At 44.9% G+C, this 14,169-nt stretch overlaps 1 protein-coding gene across 1 annotated transcript; it reads left to right on the top strand.

The window, feature by feature from the left end:
* The first annotated feature begins 1,745 nt into the window (after window positions 1-1,745).
* Window positions 1,746-5,228, top strand: LOC147826747 (uncharacterized). The gene is made up of 4 exons (XM_087216959.1): window positions 1,746-2,570; window positions 3,424-3,654; window positions 4,615-4,727; window positions 4,966-5,228. The coding sequence occupies exons 2-4, from the start codon at window positions 3,483-3,485 to the stop codon at window positions 5,131-5,133; spliced, it is 453 nt and encodes a 150-aa protein (XP_087073085.1). The 5' UTR covers window positions 1,746-2,570; window positions 3,424-3,482; the 3' UTR covers window positions 5,134-5,228.
* Window positions 5,229-14,169: the final 8,941 nt, after the last annotated feature.

Here is a 14,169-nt window from a genome sequence, read left to right on the forward strand (position 1 = left end):
TAGTTGGTTGTTATTGTTTTTCACATGTGATGGGTGAGGTGTGAAGGATTAAAAACATTTAGAATGTCCCACACCAACAATTTGTAGCCACAAGATTCAAACTTGAGTTTGCCTAAGTTCAAAACCATGTTCTCTCTTCAGTACTTTACAACCCCCTCTGCTAGGATGCAGCATTTGTTAAATATCTTTCATGTGAATATCTGCAGATTTAGGATTGAAGTCATTCTGTCAATTAGATTTTGATAGAATACAAATAATGGATGTAATCCTGTACAATTTACTGCCTAAGCATGGGAGGAAGGCTGGGAAACAAAGTCACCATTGATTCCCTGGGAAAAGCTGGAAAAGTGAGGTACAGTCTGTCAAGATTCTCTACTGTCAATTAGGAACTATGGCTACCTCAATATTGGTAAGATGTGCTTTTGTGCATTTCTCAAAAGTGTAAATTATTTTTTTATTATTCTTTTACAATAAATTTCTATTTTCATATAAGTAATCCATATATAGAATAAGAACGTCAAAAACACAAACTGAGGGATGTATAATGGGAAATGTCTACCTTCTCTCTCCTCCACTTCTTGCCGTCTGTGGTTTTTCTGTCCAAAATCTCACACATTTAATTCCTTGGCTCATTCCACTTGGTAAGCCTCTATATCACCGCATAATATCCTTATTCATCCATTATTTGACTTTTTAAATGCTGACCTTATTTTTTTCCATTTATGATAAGTATGATATAAATTTAATTATTTCACAATTTTGGTAAAATCAGTATAATGTAATGTTACTGATGAACTAAGTAATGTCCTAGAAGGACACATAGTCTTTCATTATTAATAGAAAATTTTCTTCTACATTTTCACTTTTTCCTGTTTCTGGAATGTCAATTTTTTTCAGATTAAGCTTCTAGTATCCTATTGTTTTCTCAAATATTTTATCATTTTATATTTTTATTAAAAATTCTTGGAACTATCCTTTTATTTACACTCTTATCTTTCCTATTTAATAATTTTTTGACATAAATTTTCAAATATTGTATCTTGACTCCATGCCTATTTAAAAGAATCTGTTTTTGTAATTTTATGGATGCAGTATCTTTTCTTTTCTTTTTTTTAAAAAAAGATAATAACCCAAATTTATTACTAGATTTCATTAGAAACATCAAAGGGGAATGAAATGTTGTAGATAAAAAAGTAGGCAAAAAATAGTGATATAAAGCAAATAAACAGACATGCAAGTGTGTCTTCTGGAAGAAGAATCCATGGTTGAAAAGACACCTGCCTGAGTGATGCTGGTGGGAACTGCTCAGTGGTCAACCCTGGGAGCCGAATGAATGGCTATCAGCAGAGGATGCGGGACAGCTGTGCTCCACCCCCATGACGGTGCCACCACTGAGGAGAAGCAGCGTGCAGGGATCCCAGCCTGGTGTTACTGCTTGAAGAAGACCTGCCGGAAACATTTATAAGGAATGGTTCCAGCTCCACCCTCTCTACTCCACCAGGGACAAAAAGCACGTGGTCAGCTTGGGATGAGAGGACAGGAGGGGATAGCAGTGCCACAAGAGACGTTCCCAAGTGATGTGTGAAAGTGTTCTGCACCCCCGTTGGGTGGGAGGTTTCACAAAGACTGCTGTCCCCTCACACTGTCTCTGCACTGCATACTGCACTTTGTGTTGAGTTCCGTATCTGTGTTTAAGTAGCTATCCATGTGCACTTGAAAGTTATGACCTGCTGTGAATCCTCCACTCCTGGCCACCCAGGGGTTATCAGCTGAAACTTTTGTATCCTTTAAGGAAAATTACATTGGACATTTTGGGATCATCTCCATAGTCCCTGTTGGAATTGAAAGGCAATTGAAGTCAACCCAGGAAAGAAAATCATCCTCAAACCCATCAGATCTCTAAGTGCTGACATGAGCACTGTGTCTTGAGAGAGAATGGACCCTTTGGATGGGAAAGCACACTTCTCCCTGTGCCTGCTGCATCTTAAGCATCTACACATTTGCCAAAGTAAAACTTCTGATTCATCAAACTCTAACATCACAGGCAGCTTTTCTGGCTTCTCATGGCTGTTTCTAAGAAGCACACAGATAGATGTGCTCCACTATGAAAGGAAGGGGCCATGGGGTCTTCTCATCAGAGGGGGCGGTTTGGCTTATGACCCTAGCATTGTGACCTCACTTCCTTGGCGACAGGTCCAAACAGAACTCGGAACCCTGGAGTCACTGGGCAGCACAGTCCAGCGACGGCTGCCTAACAGTCACTTGGCTGGAGAGAGTCAGCAGGGATCATGCTGTGCTGCTTTTCCAGGCCTCGAGGCCACAGCAGTAGGACCCCGCCCAGGGAAAGCACTTGGGTGCGAATGAGAGGATGGATGGCTAAGTCCCCGTGCTTCAGGCCACTCACCAGGAACTACCTGGCCTTCAGGGGCAGCACAGGGCGGGTCTCACCAGACCCAGAGACCTGGGGACCTGAGATGAGCGGGAGCCCAGGGCAGATCTCCCTGGACCTGGACACCAGACACTCGGGGCCACCGAGTCCAGGACAGGTCCAGTCAGGCCCGGCCACCACTGTGAGTCCCCTGTATAACTCCTGCCCTTCTTCCTCACTTTGAGGAGGGTGGGGGACGAGGTCAAGAGGGAGGCTCCTCCTGGGCAGGGGCAGGTGTGGGAGGTTGTGAGCCCAGGGCCCTGGCCTGTGCCCCCAGGATGGGGGTGAGAAGAGGAGAAGGGCAGTGCCCAGTGATGATCTGCAGCCCGCAGAGCCTTCTCCCATTCTTTGGAGTAGAAGCCTGAGACAGAGCTGCTTGTGTTTCAGGAGCACAAGGTTACCCGGGGCAGAAACAGCACAAACTGTGGTCAGGCAGAGCCTTGTGCTTGCTGCCAGTTGCTGGGCACTGTCCCCAGAGCTGCACACAGGACACTGTGTCACTTCCATCCTGTAACAGCTTTATTCTGCCATGTCACCTCAGGGCAACTCCTGGCTATGGCCCATGTGGTACCCACAGGGGCTACACAACCTGCAAAGGTGGCAGTGAGCACACCCAGGCAGCTTCTCAGGACCAGGAAGTGGGCCTGACTTTTTCTGAGCTGTTAACAGACACCAGGGACAGGCTGGCCTCGCAGGAGGCCTGGAGTCAGGCTGAGGCTCGGTGTCTCTCTCCACCATGGGACCTGAGGGTGGGTGGGCTCTTCATGCCCCAGGCCATGACCTCTCCTTGTTAATGAGCCATGAATCGGTAGCATTTCTGTGTGTCCCTTCTGAAATTACCTTCTAACATGCATCGCTTTTCTGCTGGGCCCACTTGTGCCCCTTCTGGTATGAGCCATGATGGCGACTTGCACAGTGGTCGGGGCTTTGGCCTCTAGCCCTCCTGATGGCCTGGGTGGGCCCCAGTTCCATGTCTCCCCTCTGTTCTGTCACAGATTGGGGCCCAAAGGGAGGAGAGCCGGGCAGAGGACTGCATGGTGAGAACGGCGCTGGCATGCAGCTCCCCCTGAGGGAGCCCCCAGAATGGAACTTCCTGGACAGCCGCCCCATCCACGCAGACTCCCTCCTGGACCCTTCTGGGGCCTGCAGGAGGGGATGGTGTGAAGGCGAGCTCTGTGGTCGGCACCCAGCGGCACTTGGCCACTGTGGCCCCAAGTCTTTGGAAGGTATGAGCCCTGCCTCAGCCTGCTCGCAACTCTGAGCAACAGGGCGGTGAGAAAATCAGGCTCTCGGCATCACTGCGGGGCAGAACTGGGGTCTCCAGGGCAGTGCTGACCCGGGACTGCCAGATTCCCTTCCATCCCTGGCCGGCTGTGCTTTGCCCCACTGGGCCCTGAACAGGGGAAGGCTGTCTGTTCCCTGTAAAGGAGACCGCAGAGTGACTCGGCATGCCTCTGGTCTTCCCAGAGCAGGAGTCTATGGGGATGCGAAGGGCCCAGGCTCACTGACATCAGGGAAGAGCAGGTGGGGTCCCCATTCCATGGACGTATGTGAAGACACACTGTGTGCAGACCTTTCCCAGGGCTGGGCTGTGATCGCCAGTAGCCAGGGCAGTTGCAACCCCTGCCCTCTGGGGCTTCAGTGCTGTTTGGGGTCCTCAGTCTCCCTGGACAGCTGAGCAAGCATTCCTTGCACTGCAGTAGATGGCACTTTCCCAGCCTCCCTAGATGTGGATCCACAGCAGTGCAAGAGGAGCCCAGGAGCGGCATAGACACCGGGCAGCATAGCGCTGCAGAGCTAAAGCCTGAGGAGAGGTGGGTGGGACAGATGCCCACTGTCCCCCACATCTCAGATCATTACAGAGCAGTGGCCCTGTGCCTTTGAGTATAACAGGCAGCAGACACCAGACTCTGTCCTCATGCAGCTGACAGTGGGGACGGGTTGGGAGACGGTGTGTTGGGCTGCCCTGAACAAGGCAGAGGTGGTCGCACTACAGAGCATGGAGCCTCCTGTTAGGCTCTCAGGCTGCCTGGGCCAGCAGTGCCCCACCGGGCATGGAGAGGATGGGGCTGGAGCACGCGCAGCCAGGGCAGGAGGCCTACTTGGCCATCTCCGCATGTTCCCTGGGCAGGCAGCATGGGAGGAAAGGCCAGGCCTCTCACTCTGCCTCCTACTTGCCTTTCCAGGTCCTCCTTTTTTGTCCTCCACTTCTTGGTGGAGCTGCACTCCCAGGAGAATCCACCAGGTGAACTCCTGGCCCAGCTGGAGCAAGCTGAGCCCACTGAGGCACAGCCCACGGGTGAGGAGGACAGGGTGTGGGCCTGTGGGCATGAGGGGAGGGATGGGCCTTTAGACACAGAGACAGCTTCCAGGTGGGTGCTGGGGTTACCTGGGATCACTGAGACCTCAGCCGTCGTGGTCTGGGAGGACTTCCTGGGGAGGCTTTGTGCACAGAGCTGTCTGATGGGCAGTGGGGAGGTTTTGCCCTGGGAGGGAACATGGACAGTTGGTGACTTTTTGTTCTCTTGGAACTGCAGGACCAGCTCCAGCCCCAGGTGAAGTCCCACGTGTGGAGCCTGAGCCAGCTCCACCTGCAGAGCTTCCTGCCCAGCGCTGGGACCACAGCCAGAGTCCATGGAAGCCCCTTAACCTGCTGCAGTGCTGGGGCACCCGGTGGTTGCATGGTGGTCAGTGTCACCTCCTGAGCTCCCCCTGGGGCCAGCTCCTGGCCCCCTCCCACTGTTCCCCTCACTTATGCTGGCTCTTGTTTTGATATTTAAAATTGCCCTTATATCTTGGATTTATATAAATAATAGAACTAGCTTTTAATAAAACTTAAAATTTTAGTGTTTAAAAGGGTCAGCATGGTGACCTGAAGTGCCTTCTCCCTGTGTGCGCCCATCCCCAGAGCACTGTGCTTGGTGGCTCCTGCACACTCCCCTGGCCACTGCTCCTCTTGTGTCCCCACAGGCACCTGGCCTGTAGGGTTCACACCAGTGCAGTCGGACTTGCCTTTGGCCACACAGTCGTGGGAGGGGCTGATGAATCTTGCCCTATGCAGAGGGGGAACCCTAGAAAAGATCCTGGCCATTTTTCATTGGCTTCTTCAGTAGGTAATCTAGGTCGTGTTGCCAGGCAGGATGTATTTATCACAGCAAGATAACGTTTGCAGTCTGAATGAAGGACAGGCAAAGGGCACCGTCGCAGGAAACCCACTGGGCCATGGCCTCCCCTAGGTGCCCCCTCCCTGTCTGCTTCTCAGGGTTCAGGCTGTGCCTTCCCTGCTTGGAGGGGGTGCGCCAGGCCTCAGCTCTCCTACCATCTCATTATGTGCGTGGGGACCTGGCCTGTGAAGCTCAACCCCACACATTCAGAGCCCCAGTGACACGGTTGGCTCAGCAGCCTTTGCCCTCCTGGTTCCAGGGTCCCCGGTGGGTGTCTGTGTCATCAATGCTGCTTTTTAGGGTGGAAGCCTGGCAGCGGAGACTCCAGTCATAGTCACAGGAGTGGGGCCAGCGATGGGCTCCTTCTGCGGAGTCTGCAGGGCAGAGCACGCCATCCTGGCCAAGCTCCAGGTGACCTCCCGGACATCAGCTCCGCAGGTCTTTGGGCTCACCTGGGGACAGTCTGCTCTGGCTGCTGTCTGTCTCTGCTCAGAGGGCAGAGGGACAGGACAGCACAGCCCCAGCCTGCCTACTTGGAGATGGACGAACATTCTCTCCATCTCTATTAAATTTTACTTTTAAAATATGAAACCACAGAGCATCCTGGACAGCAGAGGCTGGAGGTTCCTGGGGGTGTATGGTCCAGCCCTGCCCATGGACTGAGGTCTTTACAAATCAGTAAAACTTATTTTCAGTACTGGGGATTAAATTCAGGACCTTCTCACTAAGCCACATCAGCAGCCCATTTAATGTGTGATTGTGATTGTCCGAGTCTTCTCATTAAGTCGCCATCACCCAGCCTGGGTCTCCCAGAGTGCTGGGTAGCAGAGCTGCACCACCTCACCTGGCTTCACTGAGCGGCTCTGAAAAACGAATGGATCCCCATGGCTGGGTGTCCACCATTAACGCTTGGGTCAGCTCAGCATCTCTGGCTAGGGCTATGGGCTCCACCAGAGGGGGTGCTGCTCCCTGAGAGGCCAGTGAGTCACTGCCTCGTGCCAGGTGAGTGATGTCATTCTGGGTGGGTGACCATAGGCTGAGACCTGACCTCCCTCCCACACTGCCCTGGTGTGTGCAGTCCCCGAGTGCTTTCCTCCTCTCTGCACACTGAGCTGGGCAGAAAGCAGGGTGAGTCTGTCCCTGGGTGACCTAATTCCTGGGGCCCCAAATCCTGCACCAGGCTGCAAGCTGCACACAGCCCCACGCAGGAGCTGGGCCTGCAAAGCTGCAGGAACCATCTTTCCAGTGTCCACACACAGCTGCGGCTCCTGACTGCGCCAGACTGTCCTGGAGTCCCTCCCTGACCACATACATGCACCCCATCCTGGCCAGATGCTGCTGGGCTCTCACACTGTGCCCCACCACCCACTGCACCAGCCACAAAGAAAGGATCATCCAGACAGAGCTGGGCCTTGAGCTGGCAACGCCAGGGGACAGGGACTGTGTGCTCCATAGAAGTGACTTTGAGAGCAATCCACGGTTTACAGATTTCCCCACAAAGCCCCAGGTGGGGCCTGATTTGCATTCCATGCTTTAAATGTACCAACCTCACCATGAATGTAACCACTATGCACTGATGAAATAACACAGCGAATTATAATCAATAAGAGGAAATGAGGCCCTGACGGCAAAACCAAAACAGAGGGAAGTGAAGTGAAACTCTTCAGGGCCATGCGGCCCTCCAGCTGCCAGCCAGGGTGCAGCAGGTGAGGCGAGCCCGGGGAACCAAGTGGCAACCTCGGAAGCCAAGCGCATCTGCTGGGATCTCTGTGGCCAAGCTTGGGACAACAGCGATGCGAAATGTCAGAGCCTTTTGCTCTGTGCACAGCTGGGTGCAAACACATGGGGAGCTTGCTGGGCACTGGCTGCTCAACAACCCCAGAAGCAGCTCACGCAGCCTTGGGGGAGACAGGGAGCCCACACTCCCAATACCCAGCACAGAAAGTGAGCACCGACTCAGGCGAGTCTTCTGAGGCTGAACTCTGCACTCACTGCCTTGGTCCATTGCTCAGGGTCCTGACGCCTCTGTCCCAGCTTCCTTCTGGGTGCTGGGACCAGCTAAGCTTCTCTGCCCTAGGAACCTTCTTGGCCCTAGGAACCTGGGATGGCAGCCAGGGAGCTTCCTTCCGGGTACTGAGACAGGCTGTTTCACTGCCCTAGGAGCCTGGAATGGAGGCAGGGAGCTTCTTTCTGGGTGCTGGAACTGGCTGAGCTTCACTGCACTAGGAGCCTGGGATGGAGGCTGGGGAGCTTCCCTCTGGGTGCTGGTACCAGCTCACCTTCTTGGCCCTAGGAGCCTGGGATGGCAGCGGGGAAGCGTCCTTCCGGGTGCTGGGACTGGCTGCAGTATCTTTTCTAATCTCTGAAAATACTGATAGTAGGGATTTATTTCCTCTCTTTGAGTGTATACATATCTCTATGTATTTGTGTTTTGTCTTGCTTTGTATCTCTTTCACATTTCACATTTTCTTTCAATGTCACATATTTTTGACTATACAAGTTATTTTCTAGGAGCAAGGCATGAAAACATTTTTGAGACATTTACAAACAGAATATTTGTCAGTTGATAGAATTGTTATAGCACATTGTGTTCAATACAACTTTTCCACTAGTCATCTCCAAACATCAGTAACTAAGGGTCCCTCAAAGGTCTCCCAGTTTCCTACCTTGGTGGTCAGGAGGGCTCTTGAGAAGTATTAGCCTGTCTACTAATATTCTGATGTATACCAAGAACAAGGAGTTGAGAATCTCATGTAATTCCCTATTTCTAGTAATTCTTCATCCCAGTACTCCAGTATGTTTTATTTCATCCAAATCTAAAGCAATCACAAAATAGCCACCAGCCTCCTGAGGGGAAAGAGTGGTAGGGTAAGAAGAAAGTCATCAGCTTTTCTAGTGTGGAGCCTGAGGATTGAGCATGCTAAAACACTGACTTTCCCAAGTCCTTCAGGTAAATTACTGCATCTTAGCCCTGCCTGCTGCTATTCCTAGGACAACTAGCTCTGAGTATCTCAAGAGTGTCCTGGGGCACTACGGCTGTGCTTCATTGGATGCACCAATCAGGCAATTCAGCTGTAATTAACTCTGTGTCACTTAGTCATTTCCTAATCCTTCATCTGTTCTTTGTTTTACAAACACTCATTTGAATTTCCTGTCTGCTATTATCTCTTTTCTCATTGTCTTTGTTCTGTGGAGTAATAAATTTTGTAGACCATTATTTTTATTTAAGAGTTTGAAGTTGGAGAAAAGAAGTGTGTGTGGAAGAACAAACTTTTTACTTTAACAAAAAGCATTATTTGTTATTTACTGACAAGTTTAGAAACCTTTAATATGAATCCCAATTCATTTTAGATTATGACTTTAAATGAAACAAAATTTATAACAACATACAGGATTTTAAAAGAAGAAATAATAATGGATGTAGAAAAGAAAACAAATATTGGGGTATCAGCTGGGCTACCCACAAAAAATGTAAAATTGGGGTGAAATAAATGATTCTCTAAGAAGCATAAATTAGGATATTGTTCCTGCAAAATTTAGAAATTTGAATAGTACATTTATAGTAAAATAAATGTTCTTTAATTTTAATTGCTCAAATATTATATAATCTATGTATTCTCTTTGGAACAAATTTGAACATACAAATAAAATATTTTTTACTACAATCCAATGCAAACACTTTCCCCCTTCTTAATAAACATGGGAAGGGATGAAAAGGCAACAAAACACCTCCCAAAACCCCTAACTCCACTGAAGCCAATCCAAGGAGCACCTAGGGGCAGAATAATACAAGCCACATACCTGAATTACTCTTAAAGCATAGTGGATGAGGTTAGAAAATAGCTCAAAGAGATACTTAGTGTAATTAGAGAAGATATAACTAAACTTATAATGGAAGTAATAAGCAAAAAAAATGCAGGAGTGCTCAGAAAACACTAATAGAAAGCTAGATGAGCTAAACAAAACTATGTAAAACATGAATGAGCAATTTACCAAAGAACTAGAATGCATGAAAAGGTTTCAATCAGAAATCCAAGAGATTAAAAATCACATTAAAGTATGGGGAGCAGGGTGGACCAATGTAAGGACAGAATTTCAGAACTAGAAGACAAGATGCCTTCAAAGTCCAGCTGCTCAAAGACACTTTAAAAACAGCAAGAGAAAATGAAAAATTGAGCCAACCACTGCTCGATGATACAAAGAAGACTAAGAATAACTGGAATATGTGAAAAATCAGAAGACAACATAGATGGCATAAAAAACCTGTTCATAGAAATAATGCCATAAACTCCTCAAATATAGGGAAAGAAATAAACATACAAAGAAGTGAGGCATATAAGAGAAAGGCAACAAATCACATACAAAGTTAAACCCATTAGAATCACAGTAGACTTTTCCAAACAAACTTTGAAAGCTAGGAGGACTTGGAGTGAAGTGTTTCAAACCCTAAAAGATACCAAGTTCCAACTCCAACTTACATATCCTGCAAAACTTTCCTTTAAAATTGATGGAGAAATAAAATATTTCCATGACAAGGAGCACCTCAAGAAATTCATGACCACCAAACCAGCATTACAAAAAATTCTCAAGGATATCCTAGAGACATGGGAGCTGACAATGTCAATGAGTCAAAAAAAAGAAAAAGAAACCTGACATGATGAGCACCTAAGCAAAAAGGGAAAACTGAGGAAATCAGCAACAGGAAAATAAGGCAATGATAGGAACAAGTCAATACCTCTCAGTAATAACTCTCATTGTGAATGGTCTCAGTTTCCCAATCAAAAGACACAGATTGGCAGAATTGATCAAAAAGAGAACCCAACAATATGCAGTATACAAGAAATACATTTAATTCAAAATGATACAGATTAAAAATTCAAAGGATGTAAGACAATATTCCATGCCATGGAATCACAGAAAAAAACAAGAGTTGCTGTCCTAATTTCAGACAAAGTGGATTTCAAGCCAAGTCTGGTCAGAAGAGATGAAGAAGGTAACTGTATGTTAGTTAAGGGAACAATTCAATAAGAAGAGTTAACAATTATAAAAATAGGCACTAAAGTGTTACTATCAGAAAATGTTTTTCAGTGCTTTATAGAGTATGTGTGACAAATTTAATTCTTTATAGTTTTATAATGACATATAGTTTGTGTTTCTTTAGTGTGGTGGTTGGTTCTCCAAGTGTGTTCCCTTATGGTACCATCATTATCACATGGAAGTTGTTGGAAATTAAATTCTTGGTTTCTATTCCAGACATAATACTGAGTCAGAAACTCAGGGTGAAGATCAGCAATCTGATGTAATATAAAATTCAGAGACCACTTGCGTCTTCAAGGTGGGATTATTGGAAAACTTATGAAAACCTATACTGTCTATGTACACTGCAAACTGTAGTACCAGAAAGAAAACTAGAAGCCATGGAACTTGGTTTAAATGTATGCAAAGTAGATGTCCATAATTTATTCAGATGTTGAACAAGTATTTAAAAGTGATGCCTGGAATTGTTGTATTCAAGTGGTTATGACAATCTTGCATCCCTGGCCATAATTCTGAGATTTGGGTGTTATGCAGTATTCAGGAATGACAGAACATGAAGTTTGTTTTCTTTTGGAAAATTAGAAAAATGAATACTTTTTATTATATCTCAGTAGATAAGGCTTAATTGAAATCTTAGATATTAATCTTATTGTAGGTTTCAAAGAAGAAATAGACCCATCACTTCCACTTCACCTCCTATAACCTCTTGGGAAGCAGCCATAGTGGTTGCATCAATGGGAATCCCCCTTTTTAAAAATTCTTTTATTGGTACATTTTAGGCATACAACACATTTACATTTCTCATTGGGAACTTGTACCTTTACATGATGCATCTTGGTTCTTATTTTTTCCCCATTCCTATCCCTCCCTTCACCCCTCCACCCTTCCCTATTTACAAAGACTTTGTTTCCTTTTTTTCTATTTCTCATAATTTTTCCTTTCCCTTTGAAGGGAAGAGAACCCTTTTTGAGTGCTTAGCATGTGCTTGACAGTCACAGACACTTTCCATCACAACCTCTCATCACTGATTGGAGAAAAATACATTTACAATTTTTTTTTTAAGTTTTACATCAAAATAATATTTCCATTTATATATTGTCAAAAACTTCAGATTGAGAATTTGAAGAATCAGATTCTTAGAGAAACACTGCTGTTTCTTGTCAAGCTGTATACCACTGGGAAAATTAGCAAATACTTTCTGATCCTCAATTTTTTTATTAGTAAAGCAGTGATTGCATTATGTGATCCTCTAACATTCTAGATTCTGAACAATAGTGATAAAATATAGAAAGAACCTTTACATTTAAGGATCTTTGGAAATTATTTCTTCCCCCAAATCACAAATCATGAATCAAGACATTTCCTGGTTTTTTCTATGTTCTTCAGCATCTGGTCAAACCTCATAGCTTGGGCTGCACTCATTTGCTTAGATCTTGCCAAAAGTACACAAGCTAAGGAAGCATCCTGGTGTGTGGAGCTTCTTTGGAGGAGTGATGAATCACTAGAATGTTTCTGCTCTGCTTCCTGATTAGTAAAGTGTAATGCATCCGTATGCACTGATTGGCTAAAAATGTTGTCATTTCTACTAAATCTCAGCACTCTCTACAGGATGTGTTTTGTTTCTTTGTTTGTGGTAGTAGTGGGGATTGAACCAAATCTTCATCCTGCCTCAACTTCCCAGAGTAGAAAACGAAGCCTGCATAATAGGGTAAAGTTTTAAGCCAACTGTGGCAGTGTTGGTTAAAAATTTGAAGGTAGGCAACATTACCTCAGGCACACCTACATACTCACATTACGTTAATTTGCAAATCCCAGGGCTGTAATGGGTAAATGCTGTGGTATTTCTCATTACACAGCAGGCAGCTTAACACTGAGAATTTGAATAAGGAAAATGGAACTATTTTATAGTCCAGTAGCCTCCAAATTGTTACTTTATGCAGATCTTTATTACTTGGTCCTTCTTAATTTAATAAGTAATCTGTATCTCCAGCACAGAAAATGTGTAGATTTTATAAGTAAAAATCTAAAAAATGAAATGCTAATAACATAACTTATAGTATGGTTTTATTTATTTTTCTCTACTACATATGAGGTTTGCCATAACTTTTGTGCAAACAAACCAATATGGTTTTATTTTGAGGGACTATGATGAAAATGATAAGATAATGGGGTTACCATTGACTACACTACCATAGTAACAGATTAGGGACCACAGTGACTTAATTTTACCAATAGATAATATCAGAATGGGAATACAGACTTGAGGTAACTTCTGCAATATATTCCTTACATGTTTTGATTTGAAAAAGTCACTTTTTAAAAATAACATTTAATTAGTAAACATCTGTCTCAGTACATAACTTTACATCAAACAATATCTGCATTAATAAGACTTAAACTCTGAAGAACTCTGGATTTTTTTTTTTAAGTCTCTGGAAATCATGTCATGAAAATATAATAAATTTGCTAGAGTAAAAGTTGTATTCTTCCTTCTCCTCTCTGTGTATCCATCCTCTATGTTCTTCCTTTATTTTCTTACTAGAAATTTAGATTTAGTTCATTTGAAAATAGCCTTCTGTTTTCAGTATTGTGGTTGTCTTTCATGATATGAGTCCATAATACCTTTGTAAAGTCATCATCTCTCTTTGAAGTTGACTCCACACATTTTTGATGATCTATATTTCCCAGGTCCTAGTGCAAATCTTTCATCAATACCCTTCACAGCCTCTTCTCTATGCTCCACTTTGCATGGTCTCTCCCTCTCTCGAATCTTAAGTTGTGAGGAGGCAGGGCCATTTCCAAAATCAATTCCTGGCAGAAAAGAAAGGGCTTCCATGCATCAGGAAACCATTTCAAAGGTTAACAGTTTATCCAAGGGCATTAATTAAACTTCTTTTATAAATAAGGACTCAGGGCTGTCAAAAGGTGGAATGCATGAAGAGACAATTCCAAGGCTATAGCTTCCTTCACAGGAAAGAAATGAAGCTCTTCACAGACAAAGCCTGTTAAGCACATTCACTTTCAGATTGTTAGCTGTAACAAATGAGAGAAAAGACACAGGCAGCAGAAGGCCCTTAATTCAAGGGACAAAGGATGCCTCCCATTTTCTCAGGCATTGTGGCCCTGTTTCAGAAAAATTCAGAGTACTGAAAATGGAGATAATTAGGCAAATAGTTGATTTAAACCAGAGATGATATTTTTGGTTCATTTGATATAAATTTCCTTCAGGGAGAGTGCCTGTTTATTCCTTTTACCGTTGATCCCTGAACGTAAGATTAGAAATGACATAGCCTTTGTTAGCCACTTTAAAAGAATTAGATTTTTCTTTCTTAGGCTTTGGCTGAGAAGCTTCATTGCCAATTAGTGAAAAGAGAAAAATGTAAAAATTACAGAATAAATTATAGTCACTTTAATAATGGGATTTTTGTATTTAGATCTCCTATCAATAGTTGACCAAAGAACATCAAAGTCATGGGAACAGACAGCTTTACTTTTGTTGTTTTGTGGGTAGCAAGCCATATCAAGATAGAATGCAGGTAT

Source organism: Heterocephalus glaber, unplaced genomic scaffold (genome assembly GCF_053883595.1).
Source record: "Heterocephalus glaber isolate CG9 unplaced genomic scaffold, H.glaber_assembly_v1.0 deba00001461, whole genome shotgun sequence".
NCBI classification, from domain to species: Eukaryota; Metazoa; Chordata; class Mammalia; order Rodentia; family Bathyergidae; genus Heterocephalus; species Heterocephalus glaber.

Coding starts and splice junctions, on each gene's coding strand:
- LOC147826747 (XM_087216959.1), top strand. CDS start 3,483: ATGCAGCTCCCCCTGAGGGAGCCCCCAGAATGGAACTTCCTGGACAGC. Junction 3,655..4,614: donor TGGCCCCAAGTCTTTGGAAG/GTATGAGCCCTG, acceptor TTGCCTTTCCAG/GTCCTCCTTTTTTGTCCTCC. Junction 4,728..4,965: donor CACTGAGGCACAGCCCACGG/GTGAGGAGGACA, acceptor TTGGAACTGCAG/GACCAGCTCCAGCCCCAGGT.